Source organism: Sminthopsis crassicaudata, chromosome 5, assembly GCF_048593235.1.
Source record: "Sminthopsis crassicaudata isolate SCR6 chromosome 5, ASM4859323v1, whole genome shotgun sequence".
In the NCBI taxonomy this organism is placed as follows: domain Eukaryota; kingdom Metazoa; phylum Chordata; class Mammalia; order Dasyuromorphia; family Dasyuridae; genus Sminthopsis; species Sminthopsis crassicaudata.
The window spans coordinates 251,238,516-251,257,047 of NC_133621.1; the positions used below are offsets into that span (position 1 = coordinate 251,238,516).

The window sequence follows — 18,532 nt, forward strand, 5'->3', positions numbered from 1 at the left end:
AATATGGTTTCTTCTTCTAAGTCTTTTTACTTAAAAAAAAAAAAAAAAAATCCAAAGTACCAATAATACTTAATTGAACAAAAAAAGGTTTGGCATTTCTTTCCATTTCCTTTTTTATCATTTAGTGATACCCAGACTAGTCTTTGTGTGATGCATTGAGAATTGTGACTTTCAGATACATGGAATTTTAGGTAAAGGGGTTATTATCTCATTAAGTATTTTTAAGTACAAAAAACCCTCAAATTGATAAGACAGAAAGCATCCAGAGGAGAGCAATTGTAATGCTAATGTCCTCAAGATTTTATCACATGAGGATTGGTGAAAGAAATTCAGTGGTGATGTTTATCCTAAAGAAAATCTTTTGGGGCACATAATACTTATCTTCGAGAAAAAGCCTGCAGCCTCTATTGGTTCTTTGGGGGGAATGCTATAAATGCAATATACTTATAGTTCAACAGAACTTTTTAATGTAGTCTCTAATAATTAATGATTATCAAGTTGCATTTCCCTGATAATAACTGGTGTGTTACTTGAAGAAATTTGCCTTAGTTTACCTTGTTAAATTTTACATGCAACAATAGATTTTCTTAAGGAAGAGAGTGCTATACTTGTGACTAAGATGGAGGGATATTGGCTGACTGATATTACAGTTAGGTAGATATAATGGGGTTGTTATCTTGGAGGAAGGTGTCTAATGGAGTAATCTTTGGCTGTGTTTTGTGTAATGTCACTTAATAAAGGCACAAATGGCATGTGTGCCAAATTTACAAATGACAACAAGCTTAATAATCTTGATCTGATTAGATCTCATATGAATCTAATTAATAAGAAGAAATAAGACCTGAAAACCAAAAAAGTTAATGCAGCTCTAGGTCACATTCATAAAGGCTTATTGTGAATGAGAGATGATGATTTTGCTATATTCTGCTCTGGTCAGGCCTTTTCTAGAATACCATTTTCAGTTTTGAATAGTGTATTTTAGGAAAACATAGACAAGCTGGGGCTTTTTTAGAAGAAGGTAGGCAGGATGATGAGATTCGAAGACATGCCATTCAAGGAATTATATGTTTTATATTGTACGTAATAGAGCCATTGGTTTTTGAGTAGGGAACTAAAAGTCAGAATTCTGTATAAGGTAGCTTGTTTTGATAGCTATATGAAGGATGAATTAGAGAGATAACAAAAGAGGATGAGGACGAAGTGATAGGTAAAGAGGCTATTAAAATATGTTCATAGAGGCCTGAACTAGATTTATGACAGTATGCACACAGACATAGATAAGAGATAGAAGAAAGATTGTAGAAATAGAATTGAGAAGACTTGGTGATTTGATTGGTTGTGGGGAAGAAAGGTAAAGATTAAGTTTTAAAGAATGACTGGGGTTAAGTGGTTGGATATCATCAACCATAGAATTAGGGAAGTTGACAAGAGAAACAATTTGGAGAATGAGTGAAGATAATGAATTCAGTTTTGGATATATTCAATTTGAGATGCCAGCAGGACATCCATAAGCCTTTGTTTCCATCAGGCAGTTGTAAATGTGGAACTGGATGCAGGAAAAGAATTAAGACTAGTGATAAAAATTTGAAAGCCATTTGTATAAACTGGCTAAGTGGAGTCAAATAGCTCATAAAGGAAGATTGTAGGGTGAGTAAAAGATGATCTTGCAACCTTGGTGGACGCTCTTCATAAGAATGAGTGAAGAAACTAGCTTAGAAGCTTAGAGAGAATACTAAGAAACAATCAGATGGTTGGAGGAAACCTAAGGAGGAGAGAAAATCAAGAGAAAAGAATAGTCAACAGTGTCATATTCTACAAAAAGTAAGAGATTCAATGGGAACTGAGAAAAAGCATCATATGTAAAGCCAAATTTATTTTGTAACCATATTCTATATTCCATGTAACAAGCCTACATCTCTTTTCTGGCTCTAGATGAAGACACTTATGCATCCAAAGTTTCAGTTTCTTTCTTTCTGAAGTTAGATAATAAAAGCTTATGCTTTCCCGTAGTCAGTTAGTTTAAAAACAAAATAAAACTCTCTTCTCAGTACTCTCAGAAAATATTATCTTACTGTTTTGAAGCTGAATTGATTTCGTTCTGTATTTCAGAAAGGTGGTCTTTTGTAAATCCCCCCCAGTTGCCAGTAAATCCATATACCTATGTCCCTATTAGCTACTTCAGATTGCAACTGAGACCTATAAAATTCACAAAAGCATTTCTTAGAGATAGAGATGGTTTTCATTCCAAGTGGGCTGTGCCCACTTTCTTTGATAAAACTGATTATGATTTCCCAATCCTATGAGGTTTCCAATCCTATAGCTAATAATATTTTTAATGTGCTCTTTGCTCTGTACTATTTTTATAGATAGGTTTCATATTTAGTCCTGGGTCTTTGGTATATAAAATCAAGCCATTAATTGTTAAGTTGCATTTTCCTGGTAATAACTGGTGTGTTGCTTGAATAAATTTGCCTTAATTTACCTTGTTAAATTTACACGCAACAATAGACTTTCTCAAGGAAGTGAGTACCAATTTTGACTATTTTTTTTTTTTTCACTATTTTGAGTGAAAGATTATATAAGGTTATATGGTTAAGATTTTTGAGTGTCATGAGGGTCTTTATATATCTTTTATAATTGTTATCTTCATATCTTTTATAATTTAAATTATCTTTCTCTGAAAAGACATTAGATGCTGTTATATGCAGAATTCACTTAAATGTGGTTTTGTTTTATTTCCCTTAAAATACAATACTTATTTTTAGTATAAAATAATATCAGTGTTTCTTCTATTAAGTTTTAGAACCTGATTTTCAATAGAACAATAGTATTGACTAATAATTTTTTAGTTTATTTATTTGGATTTTTCCATATAACTACTGTAAATTTGTTCACTTTTTATAATACTAGCCAATCTTATAAATATATATGCAGAGCTGCTGTTTAGTAAAGCAGGAAAGTTTTACTGTGCTGATCTTTTCTTTGTAGTAATCTAAAAGAGCAGCCAGGAGATTGATTTTTTTGTAGCCTAATTATTTTTACCCTAGGAAATGACTTCTTTGTAATATTAAACATTTCAGACTTTATTATGCATATGAATTTCTAAAAGTAAAAAATGTTTCTCAGAGGTACAGTATGATGCCCAATAGCAACTTTATTTTTTAATGCCTGAATTTTTTCTTATTCTTTTAAGTTTTAAATTTTTTCTTCAATATTAATAACATCATCACCAGAATTTTCTTTTCTTTTAAGATATGGAATATATGAACGCTGCAGAGAGTTGGTGGAAGCAGGTTATGATGTGAGACAACCAGACAAAGAAAATGTCACACTTCTCCATTGGGCTGCCATAAATAACCGGATAGATCTAGTAAAGTATGTTTTTTTGATATTTATGAATGTTGGTTTTATTTTAACTGTGATTTTTTTTTTTTTATATACAGATTTTGTTGCTTTTAGTTTTTTTTATTTTTTTCATTTGCCTCTGGCCTCATCTTTGTTCTTGTTTCCTTTGTGAAGAGTTGAAATCAAATACATATAAGTTGTTTTAAAAATTGTATTTAAATTTTTCTTTTTCATGGTGAACTTACTAATCAACAAACACAAACATTTAAATATATAAAGAACGAAAAAAGATTACATAAGGACAATTTTAATTTTACCTCTTTTTTTTGACATTTATATGATTTTATAGATAAAAGGTAAATACATTGTATATATACAGAAATGGTCATATTCTTTCTTATAGCTGTATAATGATTACTGGTGTTAACTAGTACTTTTTAATAATTTGGCCTTCTGATTGATTTAACCTATTTTAAGCTTATAGTTTATGAAAATATAGATTACATAATTTACTGATAATAGCAACAATAGTTTGGCAATCTAAATGATGTCTAATCTTCTTTTGTTGTTTTTGGAGGAGAGAAAGTCTCTAATACTCTATTGAGGACTAATGCAGCCAGCATGCAAAGCAGTTGTAATTACAATATTGACTTTTCTGAGGGAGTTATCTGCTGCCGATTTCTCTTGCTTCGCATATATGCACAGTTTATTTTGGGACAAACAAGACTGTAAGAGGACTAGGCATGGAAGAAGTGGGGGAGAGAGAGACAAGAGTCAGAGAGAAAGTGTGAATAAGTGTGACTGACTTCATTCTAAAGCCACATGGAAATCTTATTTATAATAACCCTCACTGAATACATTTTCTGGCTCTTTCTGTCTTTAGTGATAAGGGGTAATAGACCTTACTGGTGCTTGCCAGATACTACTTAAGAAAAAAAAGCTAGCTACTTCCTTCAGGATAGCATTTGAAAATTTAGACTTGGAAGGAGAAATGCATTACCCTTTAATCTGACTTCCTCATTTTACAAATAGGGAAACTAGCAACCTCAGAAAGTAAGGGATTTCCCAAGTTCACAAATAGTAAATAGGTGAGTCAGGATTTGTACTCAGGTCCTTTAGCTCTTAAGGCCAGTGCTCTTTTTTTACTGTTCTTCACTGACTTTGCCAGCTTGATTTATAGTTTGGTGTTAAAACTTTATCATCCAGAAAATGTATAATTGGAAAAGGAGGTAAATTGGTCATAGAGCAATAACCAAAGATAATAGTGGATCAGCTTCATTGCTATACTGGTGAGTATGTAGACCTACATTGTGTTGCTACTGTGGTGAATTATTATTATTATTATTATTATTTTTTGAATAATAAATAAATAAAAATGTTCTTATTAGTCCTTTGCTATGTGCCTAATACAGGACTAAGAGCAGGGCATACTAATAGAAGAAACTTAGAATTCCTACTCTTAAAGAAAGATGTCTGATTAGAAAAGATAACACATAAAAGTTCAGGAGACGGAAAGGCCAGGAAGTCTTAAGAGCAAATAGCAAGAACTACAGGATCCTTAGATTATATTAGCAGGCCTGATATCAGGCCAGAAATAAAATATTTCTCTGGGGGCTTAATGCCACAGAGATAGAACACATGGTCAGGGATTTATAGTGCACATTGGTCTATGTCTATGTCTATTGGTCTATGTCTAACCAGAGCCATTAGAGTATGTGACACCTGCCTCATCCAGGTGGTATGAGCAGTCATGATTTTCTTCCTGCTCAACTGTTGTTCTATTTATTTATTTAAGTTGTTTTATCTTTAATTAGATCACTGAACTAGGCAAGTTGAAATTTGGGGTTTCAAAAATCATAGTTATGACTATATGAGTGATGCTTGGCTAAATAATTGATGTGATGGGTATCCAGGAATTTTAGTGGATTTGACCTTCAAAATGATTCTGTACTGTGAGACACAGTCAAATAAGTAACATTAAATAGAGTTATAATGTGTAGAGTGAGAAAGATAAAATTGAACAATTTGTGGAATATGATGCTGGAAGGATTTTGATAAGCTTGAATCTGCGTACAGAAGTCACCCACGCTGGTAATTGTATGTAGTTCAGATCATGGATATCTCTGTAAGCAACTGGGAATGGCTAGCCTGGGGAAGAGGAGTTTCAGGAGCATAAGGTAATTTTCTCCATTTGAAGACATGTCATCATAAAAAGACATTAGATGATTTTCTGCTTAACCCCAGTGGGCACAATTGAGAGCAATAGTTAGAAAGTTCCCACAAGTAAATTTAGGCTCCAGGTAAAGGAAACACCAAAAGCAGTGAAAATTGTTTTCTGAGAGAAACATTTTGAAGGAAATTAAGTATTCTTAAAGACTTGCCCCAAAGTACTATTTGAAACAAAATGAGCTTCAGTTATTAAAATTATGCTAGACAGTACACAGTACACAGAATACTTAGACCTAGTATCAACAAGGTCTGAGTTGAAATGTGGCCTCAGACATACAGTAACTGAATGACTCTCTTTCAGTTAACCTCTTTCTACCTTATTTTCCTTCACTATAAAAGAAACATCTACTTCCCAGGTTTGTTGTGAGAATAGAGAGAGAGAATAATATTTGTGAACTGCTTTGCAGACTTTAGTTTTATATAAATGCTAGCTAGTTGGCAAGCAGCAACAGCAGCAATGATAAAACCATTCTACTTAGGGCCAATACCAGTCATTTGCATGATTAAATATCATTTACTATTTGTGGTCACAAGTGAGAATTGTTTGGGATTCTTTTTATTTTCTTTCAAATGTTTTTCTCTCCTAATCTTCCCATTGTAAAGTTTGTGATTGTAGCTAGCACATATTAGCAGAAAAGAAAAGGAAGTTCTTTGGAGGATGTACTCAAATATCCCAGCACTTAAAATCTCTACTTTCCAGGATTTTGCTTGCTTCTCCTACCTAAGAGTCAGCAAGTATTTATTAAGCTCTTAAAATGTCCCAGACACTGAACTAAGCACTAAGACTATAAAGAAAGGCCAGAAAAAAAAAAAAAAAAAAACTTGCTTGCAAAGAATTCACAATCTTTTTTTCCTCAGTAGTACCTTATTTTTCCAAAGACATGTAAAGATAGTTTTCAACATTCATTTTTATTATAAGTGCTGTTACAATTTTTTCCCTCCTTCTCCAAGATAGCAAGCAATCTGATATAAATTAAATATGTACAGTCCTTCTAAACATATTTCCATATTTGTCAAATTATGCAAGAAAAATAATTCCAAAAGGGGAAAAAACCCACTAGGAAGAAAAAGCAAGCAAACAAACAAACAAAAAAAAGGTGAAAATACTATCTTTTATCCATATTCAGTTTCCATTATTCTTTCTCTTTCCAAGTTTATTGGAATTATCTTGGATCATTGCACTGCTGAGAAGGGGTAAGTCTGTCATAGTTGATCATCATTTAATATTACTGTTTCTGTGTACAGTGTTCTCCTAATTTTGAAGAGTTCACAATCTTAATAGGATCAGTCAAAATGAAAACAGCTAGGTAATCAGTAAATTTTAAAATGCTTTGTGCTAGTTGATGAGGAGTAAACTGAGGTTCTAAACCAAGATGGATCAGTTCCTTTTCTCTCTCTCCTTCCTTCCCCAAAGTAACCAAGGGTGGGTCGGCAGCAAATGAATTTGCTACTTAATGCTGTATGGAAACATAGTCTTTATTGATTAGAATGGAAACACCGGAGAAGGTGGGCAAAATGGCTGCAAGGTACAAGGCCAATTTTGCAAAGAATAGATTTTTGAGGACTCTGTTTTATACAAAAGCACAATCATTCAGATGCAGTGATGTAAGTAGGTTCCAGAGAGTGATATAAATAAGATAAGGATTCTCTTGTTATCTTTTGGGGAGAGACAGAAGTCTCTTCCCCAAAAGGAATTTCCTGATGGCTTTTGGTCTATCTGAGCAGATTAGAATGGGGGCTGTAAAACTCCAGCCATCTCAGATAGCCCAAACTAGTTTGACCAAATCTTGTATCAAAGGTCCAAGTCTCAAAGGAAGTTGGAGATCAAACAAGGAATATCAAGGGGCTACCGCCCCCAACACTAGTTACTGTACTAAATGATGGAGATGAAAACAAAATAGAAATATTGTCCCTCTCTACAAGGAGCTTATAATTTAATAGAGAAAGAAAAGATGCAAAAAGAAGCTGAAAACATACAATACAGGGAGTGGAGAAGTCTGAGAAGTTCTAAAATAGTGCAGCTAATGAGGGAAAGGAAAGGGGGAACCCCATTTCTCGGTGCATAGATAATCCCATGAGGTTCAGTGTCCCTTGTAAAATGAATTTACAGGCCCGAAAACCTAGATTAATAAAAGGTTTGTTGTAGAAACTTGGAAGTAAAGTTCAGTTATAAAGACGCCAGGACCAGAGGTGGCCGCTGGGCGGGCAGGAACCCCCTACATGGCTAGAAGGATACCATGTGTTGGCTGAGAGGGCTCCTGCAATGAGAGAGTTCTGGCTCACCTTTTTTATACCCAAAAGATGATGGGTGGTACCAAGTTCTGGCGGGCTTTTCAGTTAGCTCAGATCAGGTGAGGGCTGGGGGAAGCTGAGCTGATGGTGGGGGGCTGGGCCCGGATATTCAACGGGTGCCTTGACCAGGATTTGTGAATCAAGGTCAGCCATGGGTTGGGCAATTAGAAAGGAATCTTAAAGGGACTTCAACCCCCATCACAGCCAGAACAACAAGACTATGATGATCAATTCTGACAAACGTGGCTCTCTATAACATTGAGATGATTCAAACCAGTTTCATTTGTGCAATGATGAAGAGAGCCATCTACACTCAGAGAACCATGGGACATAACATTCTCATTCTCTCTGTTGTTATTTGCTTGCATTTTGTTTTCTTAGTTTTTCTTTTTCTTCCTTCTTGATCTGATTTTTCTTGTGCAACAAGATAACTGTATAAATATGTATAAGTATATTAGATCTAATATGTATTTCAACATATTTAAAATGTATTTGACTTCCTGCCAGCTAGGAGAGGGGATGGAAGTAAGGAGGAGGAAATTTGGAACAAAAGGTTAGGGTCAGTGTTGGAAAAATTACTCATGCATATTTACAAATAAATAAAAAACTTTAATTAAAAAAAAAAAAAAAGAATAAAATAGTGCAGCCAGGTGAGAAATGAGGTGATTTTAAAAAGTAATTGGAGATAGGGGAGGCCTTAATAAGGAGGAGCAGGAAAGGCTTCTTACAGAAGCTGGACTTTTAGCTGATACTTGAAGGAAATAGAGAATTTAGGAGTCAGAAGAGAGAAAGAAAAGAATTTCAGGCCTGGAGGAGAGCCTATGAAAATGATCAGAGTGCCTTAAGTGAGGTGGTCAGAATTACTAGAACATAGTGGAAGGGAGTAAAGTGTAAGACTAGAAGAGTAGGAAGGAGCCAGTTTAATGAAGGCCTTTAAATCTGAAAGAAAGGATTTTATGTTTGATGCATTAGAGATTAGGACTTGTACTTAGGAAATTCACCTTGATAGCTAAGATGAGGAGTGGTGGAGGAGTATCCTGGATAGATTTGAAGCAGGCAGGCCAATCAGAGTGCTATTGCCATAGTGTAGGCATAAAGTGATAAGGATCTGTACCAAAGCAGTGGTAGTGGCAGAGGAGAGAATGGAGCTAATATCCCCTCCCCCCCACCAAAAAAGATGTTTTATATGGGGGAATCAGAGAGTGAGGAATGTAGATGACATCTAGATTGCAAGCATGGATGACTAGGAGAATAGTGGGCATGACAATAAATAGAGATGTAGAAAGAAGTGTGGGTTTTAGGAGGAAAAATAACTAATTCAGCTTTGGACATTTTGAGTTCAGACTCCTGTTAATATTTTGCATAGAAGATAATTAAATCTAAAGAAGCTGATGACATCACCTAGTGAAAAAATACTGAAGAATAGAAGCCTGCCTAGGATCAGGTCTTGAGGAACACCAGTGATTTGCAAGTATAATGTGAATGAAGGTTTGACAAAGGAGTTATAAGACAATTGACCAGAGTGGAGAAAAATTAGAAAAGAGTGGTATTGCAAAAACTTATGTAGAAGTAATTACCAAGAGAGTAATAGACCCTATCACTGGTTACAGAGAGGTCAAGAAAAGACTTAGATCTGACAATTCAAAGATCATTAATAACTTATTAGAGAGAATTTTGTTGAAGGATAAAGTCAAAAGCCAGACTAACAATTTTAGAAGAGAATGAGAAGAACTGATTGTAGAGATCTGTCTCAATTTGTTAACTTTGTACAAAAAGCAATAACTAGAAGATAGGTACCTGGGAATAGTTGGATTAAGTGAAGATTGTTAAGGATTGGGAGGCATAGGCGTGTTGTGCTACCAAAAAAAGCAGCCTACAGCAGATAGGGTCTGAAGATTAATGAAAATGTAAGTGATAGAAGTAACAGTCTTCTTGAGAAGATGAGATGGAACAGGATCACGGATGTATGCCAGAAGTTTAGCTTGACAAGAATTTCATGTAAAACAGATAAGGGAGATAGATAATAAGGAAAGGTATCTGAACAGTAAGAAATGAGGGCTGACAAGGAAGCTCTGGGCAAATGGCCTCCATTTTTTCAGTAAAATAGGTTTCATATTTGAGAGGATGGTGGGAGAGAGAGCAGAAGAAGGAAAAAGCTTGGAAAAGCTACCGTGCCTCAGAGAGAATCCAATTGAGGTAAAGTAATAAGTTTGTGGTGAACTCAGTCATCATAGTTTTGTGATTTTCTCCATTTTTATAAATAAATAAGACATGAATAAGAAAAAAGACAGTGCATGGTGGGAGTAATCTAAGTCTTGTCAGGAAAAGAGTATTAAGAGCAGTGATAAGGGGGCAAGGATCTCAAGAGAAGAGACTAGTATAAAATGAAAAAGGAAGAAGAGATAGCTAATGCAGGAGTGATGTTCTGGAAACTAGCTGACAGGGAAAGCATTTGAAGACCACCATGAAAATGAAAAACAAATAGAAGAATTTTAGCATTCATGACTAGAAAACATGGATAATGTCAAGAACAAGCAAAAGGGAGGGAATGAGAAAGAAAAAAGATTTAAAGTGAAAGCAGTATGTTACTTAGGCATTCTTGAGGCTTGGTAGAAAGATGGGTAGATCTCGAGGAGGAAGTTGGTGGGGATCATCAGCTTGAGAAGAAAAGGAACAAGAGAGTAAGCATGGAGATTGGGGCATGAGGTTTGTATAATGACTGGGAGGGGTTAAAGATCACTAACAAGGGAAAATTTTGACAGGTAGCTTGCTAATAATTGAGGAATAATTTCAGACAGACTATTATCCTCAGGGGGTCTAGACACCTGGTATGGAGGTTTGGCTTAGGCACAGTGACCTTCCCACCAAATAGTAGTTCTTATCAGAGACGTAGTAATAATTGGCTTAGTATGGAGTCATCCTAGGCCCTATGCAGCTATGTGTAGGTGGAAAGCTGGAGAAGTGGTTTTTTTTATTAGGGGCTAAAAGGTGGTGGGTATGGGAGAAGAGTGGTGTTCTGGGAAGGTACATGAAATGTCCGAACCAAGCAAGTATCTTAATTAATACTTTATTGCTTTTCTGTTTGTACTTTTTGACTTATTACATGCTGAGTTATTTCATGAGCTTCAAAATAATTTCCATGTATTTCTAGTACACATTGTAGTGATGAGTTACTGGCTTAAATTTGTTAGATAACTATGAAAAAAATCCTATGTATATCATAAAAAGTTCAAGGATAGAAAGAAACATAGTGCCTGGAATAAAACTTTAATTTATATTCCATATAATTTTACAATTTTTATGTGTTATAATAGTAATAAAAGTTGGTAAATTCTTTTTTTTTTTTTCCTTCATAGATATTACATATCGAAAGGTGCTATTGTGGATCAACTAGGAGGAGACCTAAATTCAACTCCACTTCACTGGGCCACAAGGTTAAAATTAATTTTCTTTTTCTTGTATTTGTTTATTTCTTGGTTTATATCTGAGCAGTTGTATTTGGAGATGTTAGACCTCCAAATTATTAGGAAAATGCATATACTAGTACCTACAAGTTTAATATATGAATGAATTTCTGTCTTTTATTATCTGCTTTGAAAGCCCATTCTCTTTCCCCACCTTTTTTTCTTAAATGCCCCATGGGAAATTTGTACTATGTTGTTCTGCTTTTACAACTGGCTTATTTTTTTCCATTTGAAAAAGTGGGAAATCAACTGTTTAATTAATTTTCCTTTCTTATAAGCAAGGTGAACATTTAATTAATAGTAATTAGTCCAGCTTAAGTATCAACTGTTAATCTTGATTTAGAAATACTTCACTATTTCATTTAAGAAAATTATTCTCCTAAATGAATAATTTAGTCAAGTTTTACAAATTTACAAATTCATGAATATATGCTGATAAATATTTAAATAAATAAAATTCCATTTTATATTCATTATTTTCAGTTATTTGAAAGCTCTGCTTTCTTAGTTTAGAAGGATCTTGATATTTCTCAATGTTCATTCTTTTTCATTTTAGACAGGGCCACTTATCAATGGTTGTACAACTTATGAAATATGGTGCGGATCCTTCATTAATTGATGGAGAAGGGTGTAGCTGTATTCACCTGGCTGCCCAGTTTGGACATACTTCCATTGTTGCTTATTTAATAGCAAAAGGACAGGTAAGAATACTTTACTGTTCAGTCATTTCAGTTGTGTCTGACTCCTCATGATCTCAATTGGGGTTTTCTTGGCAAAGATACTAGAATGCTATTTCCTTCTCCAGCTCATTTTAATGAGGAATTGAGGTGCTAGTAGTTAAGTCACAGGTATTGTCTGAGACTGGATTTAAAATCAGGCCTTCCTGATTCCAAATCTGGTATTCTACCTACTGCTTAGATTCTTCTTTATGTTATATTTTTTTATTAAATATTTTTAAATAATTCAGTTTTACATGCCTAACATTATTACAGAGTTGAGAATTAGTTGGGCTAGTAATTGAAGTTTGTATGAGAATGTTTAAAAAAAAACAACAAAACTTTATTGGATAAAAAATTCAGCCTTAGAAAAAAGTATTACATGTGTATTTTTAAATAGATGTGTACATATTTGTCAAGTATTCCATTTTGTCATCTTAACAGTCCTAATGCCTTATTGTGGAAGTGACACTGTTCTCAAAGTCTTTGCCAGAAAAACACTCTCTGTTTAGTTTTTCTCCACCCTAAATTATATCGTATTTACTTGGTATCTCCTTGAGAGCAGAGATGATATCATTTTTGTCTTTTTACTCCCAAATTTATAAGTGTGCCTTCTTTGTTGAATTGAATTGAGTGGTTTTTAGACTGACATTGATTTCATTGTTTATCATCTTAAAGAAGTAATTTAATTAATGATATTATTAATTGATAAAATATTATTGCTTTAGCTTAATAATGTTATATTGTTATGTGCCATGATATTGCTGTGTTATATTACAATATATTATAGTGCTATAATTCAGAAATTTTAAAGACATTGACAACAGTGTCAAGTGTCAACAATATAAGGGAAGTTGAATATTATATATGAAAAGGTTACAGATTAAACAGATTGCTTAAGGAAGTCATAATATAGCTATTCTTACCCTACCTTTGGTTCCCAGACTATTTTAATTTTAGTCAATGTTAATTTTGTTTGCAAGTAGTTTCTAATGTTACAGGTTTATAACATATTCCTGTAACTAGGAATGATAATGCTACCAAATGTAATCCTTTAGGTATTAAATAAAAGTGATTGACCTTTGGGGTGGTGCTTTCCTTATGTAAAAAAGATTATCAAGAATAAATCCATAACATCTTTTTTTATTGACTCCATTTCAAACAAATATTGAATGTTTTATTCCAAAAAGTAGATCATCCCTTTATGCAAATCTTAATGATTTCATGGCAAAACAAACCATTATTTCAAAAACAAAATTTGAATCCTAAAAAGATAAGCAAAGTCAACAAACTCTTTGCTTGTACCAAAAGAATTGTTAAAAGAGCCTTCGAATTCAAAGGGTAATGATTGGTAATAACTTTTTGTGATTCAAACAATACAATGGAAATGGAGAATGAAAGAACAATAACAGTTTGTAGAAACTCTTGTTTTTCTCATCTCTTACCTGTGTTTCTTGTCTCCTCCACCTCTTATCAACTCTTCTCCCCATTTTTTCTGTCTCATTCATCTTTTCTTTCTCTCTAGTTAAACAAGCAAACAAACAAGCAAAAACCCAAAGCAGATTGTTTTGTGGCAGTGCATACTCTGAAAGTTAAAAAGTAAAAGAGAACTTCTGAGAAGTAGTTCTGGGTGGTTAGAAGGTTGCTAAAAAAGTATGCTGTAAAGAATAAAGAACATTGTCTCAAGGGGTTAGACTTGTGGATTCTGCTGGAGGTTCACTAGTGGTTGCATGACATGGGCAAATCACTTAACCTTTCAGCTTCATTTTTCATATTTGTAAAGTGAAGATAGTAATCTCTAACCCCCCCCTACTTTGGAGGGTTGTTATGATGAGCCTCATAGGTAATAATTCTGAAAGTACTTTAGATACTTGTAAAGTGCTTCATAATAATCTTTTAATTTTTGGATTGCACAAGATAATAAAAATGACTCATGAATTGTAAGGCGGGGGGGAAGCTGTAGGAAGAAAGTAAAAGAATATATAGCTTTCTTTAGTGAGTCTGTTTTGTCAGACTCAAAGAAATTGAATCCTCTGCAACTGAACCTGAGGTGAATGCTGAGCTCCTACCAGTGATTTTTGAAAGATTGAAGAAATAGGGTGGTATCACAAAAGTGGAGGAGTACAAATGTCTTGATTTTCAAAATGAAGAGAACAGTCTAAAGTAGAATCCAATGAGCTTGACTTCAGTCAATGAGCTTGACTTCAGTCCTGGCGAAATTCTGGTATGTATTCTTAAGGTTTCTAGAGGGTTAGTGAACTTCTAGTGAAGGAACTGATGATTATAAAGATATAAACATTATAAACAACTTGATTTCACTAGAGACATATTGTGCCAGACTAACTTTTTATGCTTTTTTGACAGGGTAAGTCAATTGGCAAACTAAAGAAGTACTGTACAATGGTTTACCTAGGTTTTAGCAGATGATCTGAAAAAATCAGTCATGCTCTTCTTAAAGACAAGATAGAGACGTGAATGCTAGGTGGTAGGATAGATGAGGAGTTAGAACTGGTTACATGGCATGAATCAAAAAATAAACATAAATGGTCCATATCAATTTGGAAGGAGGCTTCCAATGGACTGTCTCAGGAATTGTTCTTCATTCTGTACTGCTTCACAATACATTACTTTTGTAAAATCATAGATGATGTTTGTCAAATTTGCAGATGACATAAAGCTAGTTAGCTAGTACATGTTAGGATTCCCAAAAGGTGTTTTGATATATATTTGTTTGTTGTCTTTCCCCATTAGCTATGTCTGACTGATTTTTCCCTCATTTTGTTTCTCCAGCACTTAGCACAATTCTTGGCACCTAGTAGATGTTTGTTAAATGTTTCTTGCTTAAATGATGGACAAATATAAACATTGGATTGTATTTAGTAATATTAAATTTAATAGAGATAATAAAGCGATAATAATAATTAATAGAGATAATAAACGATAGGGTACTGGCTAAGAAATAGAAAGTGGTGGATGAGTGGAATAGGTTAGATATACATGATACAACAATCAATTACTATAGTAATCTACTGTTTGATAAATCCCAAAATTATAGCTTCTGGGATTAAAAACTCAACATTTCACAAAAATTGCTGGAAAACCAGAAAATAATATCAGAAGCTTGGCATAGACCTACATCTCATATCCCATACCAAAATAAGGTCAAAATGGGTACATGATTTTGTAGTAAAATATGACACTATAAGCAAATTAGGACAGCAAGGGATAGTTGATCTGTCAGGTCTTTGGAGAAGAGCGGAAGTAAAGGCCAAAGAAGAATTAGAGAACATTATGAAGTGCAAAATGGACGTAATTAATTACCTTATATTAAAAAGTTTTTGCACAAACAAAAATAACACAGCCAAGATTAGAAGGGATAAGAAATCTAGGAAAAAATTTTTACAGAAATTTTTTCTGATAAAGTTTTCATTTCTAAAATATATGAAAAATGGAGTCAAATTTATAAGAATAAGAATATAGTCATTCCCCAATGGATAAATGGCCAAAGGATATGAATAGGCAAATTTCAGATGATGACAGCCATTTATACTCATATGAAAAAGTGCTCTAAATCACTGTTAATTAGAGAAATGCAAATTAAGACAATTCTGAGGTACCTTCTCACATCTCTCATATTGGCTGACAGGAAAAGATAATGATAAATGTTGGAGGGGATATGGGAAAACTGGGACACTACTGTATGTGATTCTATTCAACTATCCTGGAGAGCAATTTTGAAATATGCCCAAAGGGCTATGAAACTGCATATCTTTTGACCTGTATGTGCCAAATTGTTTGTGGCAGCCCTTTTTGTAGTGGCTAGAAACTGGAAAATGAATGGATGCCCGTCAGTTGGAAAATGGTTGGGTAAATTGTGGTATATGAATGTTATGGAATATTATGTTCTGTAAGAAATGACCAGCAGGAGGAGTACAGAGAGGCTTGGTGAGATTTACATGAACTGATGCTGAGTGAAATGAGCAGAACCAGGAGATCACTATACATTTCAACAACAATACTGTGTGAGGATATATTCTGATGGAAATGGATATCTTCCACAAAGAGAAGATCTAATTCAGTTCCAATTGATCAGTGATGGACAGAAGCAGCTACACCCAGAGAAGGAACACTTTGTAAACTGTTTGCATTTTTGTTTTTCTTCCCAGGTTATTTTTACCTTCTAAATCCAATTCTCCCTGTGCAATAAGAGAACTGGTCAGTTCTGCACACATATATTGTATCTAGGATATACTATAACATAATTAACATGTATAAGACTGCTTGCCATCTAGAGGAGGGGGTGGAGAAAGGGAAGGGGAAAGTTGGAACAGAAATGAGTGCAAGGGATAATGTACAAAATTACCCAGGCATATGTTCTGTCAATAAAAAGTTATAATTTAAAAAAAAAGAAAGAAAAAGAAACTGCATACCCTTTGAGCCAGCAGTGCCATTACTGGGTCTATATCCCAAAGGAATCATAAAAGAGGAAAAAGGATCCATATGTGCAAAAATGTTTGTAGTAGTCCTTTTTATGGTGACAAAGAATTGGAAAATAAGTAGATGCCCATCAGTTGAGGAGTGGCTAAAATTATAGTATATGAAAATAATGGAATATTATTCTATTAAAAAATGATGAACAGGCTGATTTTAGAAAGGCCTGGAAAATTTATATGAACTGATGCTGAGTGAAACAAGAAGAATCAGGAAAACATTATGCACAGCAACGGCAAGATTGTGCAATCATCAGCTGTTTTCTCAGTGGTTCAGTGATCCAAGGCAATCCCAATAAACTTTGAAGGGAAAATGTCATTTGCATCCAGATAGAACTATGGAGACTGAATGTAAATCAGTGCATGTTACCTCATGGTTTCTCCCTTTTGTTCTGATTTTTCTCTCCCAACATGATTCATAAGGAAATACATAAAAAAATGAATGTGCATGTATAACCAAAAAAAATATTTTTCATATGTAACTAGAAAAAAATAAACATTTAAAAAAAACAAATTATTTTTAGTTTCAAAAATAAATTTAATAGGAATAAGTAAATTGGAAATCTTATATGACTTTTTAAAAAAAATCAATTTTGTAACTATGTGGGAAACATAGTTAGATAAATCTCTGAAAAAGAAGTGAAGATTTTATTGGCCTGCCCTCCTATGTACTTTGTTATGTACTTTGGCCTGTACTCCTATGTACTATGAAACCATATCTGAACTCTTGTTTTCTAAATTCTAACAATGAAGATAAACTGGAGAGCATCCAGGATGATAAATTGGGACCTTGAGGTGATGCTAGATGATGATTTGTTGAAAGAAGTGGAATTGTTTAATTTAGAGAAGATTAACAGCATGTGAAAAGCTCTTGAATACTAGGGGAGGGAGAGGGATGGGGGGATAGGATTGTTTTTATTCCAAAGAATTGATGAAAAAAACAAGGTGGAAGGGGGGGGGGAGGCAAATTTAGGATTGATATAAACTTCCCAGCATTTATAGCCCTCCAAAGGTTTAGTGCCAGTGAAGCTAAAATGAAGAAAAAAGTGAGCAAATGGGAAAAAAAATATTACAGCAAGTTACTCTGATAAAAGTCTTAATTTTTGAGGTACACACACACACACCTAGTTCTAATTTGTAAGATGAAGGGCTAGTTCCCTATAGGTCAAAGGATGTGATTAGGCAAATTTCAGAAGAAGAAATATTAACTTCAAGTTAAAGCAACTCTGAGGTACTACTTCATATTTATTAGATTGGCAAAAATGACCAAAAAAGGAAAATAATTAATGAGGAAAGGGCTGTAGGAGAATAGATGCATTAATGATCTTGGTAGATCTGTGAACTGGTTCAGTTATTCTGGAAAGCAATTTGGAAACTATTCTAGGAAAACTATTAAACCATTCATACTCTTTGATCTAGTGGTCCTGCTACTAGATCTATATTCTAGAAAAGTCAAAGAGGAAAAGAACCTAACAAAAGTATTGTAATTTTTTAATGTGGTGGCAAAGAATTGTTAATTGAGAAGGTTCTCCATAATAGCTGGAATAGCTGAACAAATTACAGGTTATGAATGTTATAATCTTACTATGCTATAAGAAATCTTTGAAAATTTATATGATCACAGAAAACTAATAAAATCACATCCTATTCACCTGCTAATAGAGAGGTGATTAGTGAATACTTTTGAGGGGGTGAATGTGTGCATATCCAGTGTGGGAATTTGCTTTTTTTGAATGTGCAGCTTTGTAGCAGAAGTTTTATTTTTCCTTTCTCATGATGGGGGTAGAGCAGGGAGAAAGAAAATGCAAATTTTTGTTGAAAGTTTTATATGTGGTATGGGTGCTGTAGTGCTTGCTTTCCTTTGTAAGAATTGGGCAGGTAGTCTTATATATGAGCTTTGGTGTCAGTGTGCTTGGGTTTTTAAAATTCAAGGTAGAGAAAGAGAAATTTCACTTATGTCTTTCATTTTCCTTTAACTGACATAGTTTCAAGTTCT

General features: G+C 33.9%; 1 protein-coding gene across 2 annotated transcripts in view; it reads left to right on the forward strand.

Annotated features, from left to right (window-relative positions):
- The window catches only part of ZDHHC17 (zDHHC palmitoyltransferase 17), a 105,010-nt gene that overhangs the window by 34,618 nt on the left and 51,860 nt on the right, over positions 1-18,532 (forward strand). For both annotated transcript variants that reach the window (XM_074270827.1, XM_074270828.1), the window contains exons 3-5: positions 3,253-3,375; positions 11,223-11,300; positions 11,887-12,031. In XM_074270827.1, coding sequence (XP_074126928.1) covers positions 3,253-3,375; positions 11,223-11,300; positions 11,887-12,031 — 346 coding nt within the window. The remainder of the gene's footprint in view (positions 1-3,252; positions 3,376-11,222; positions 11,301-11,886; positions 12,032-18,532) is intronic.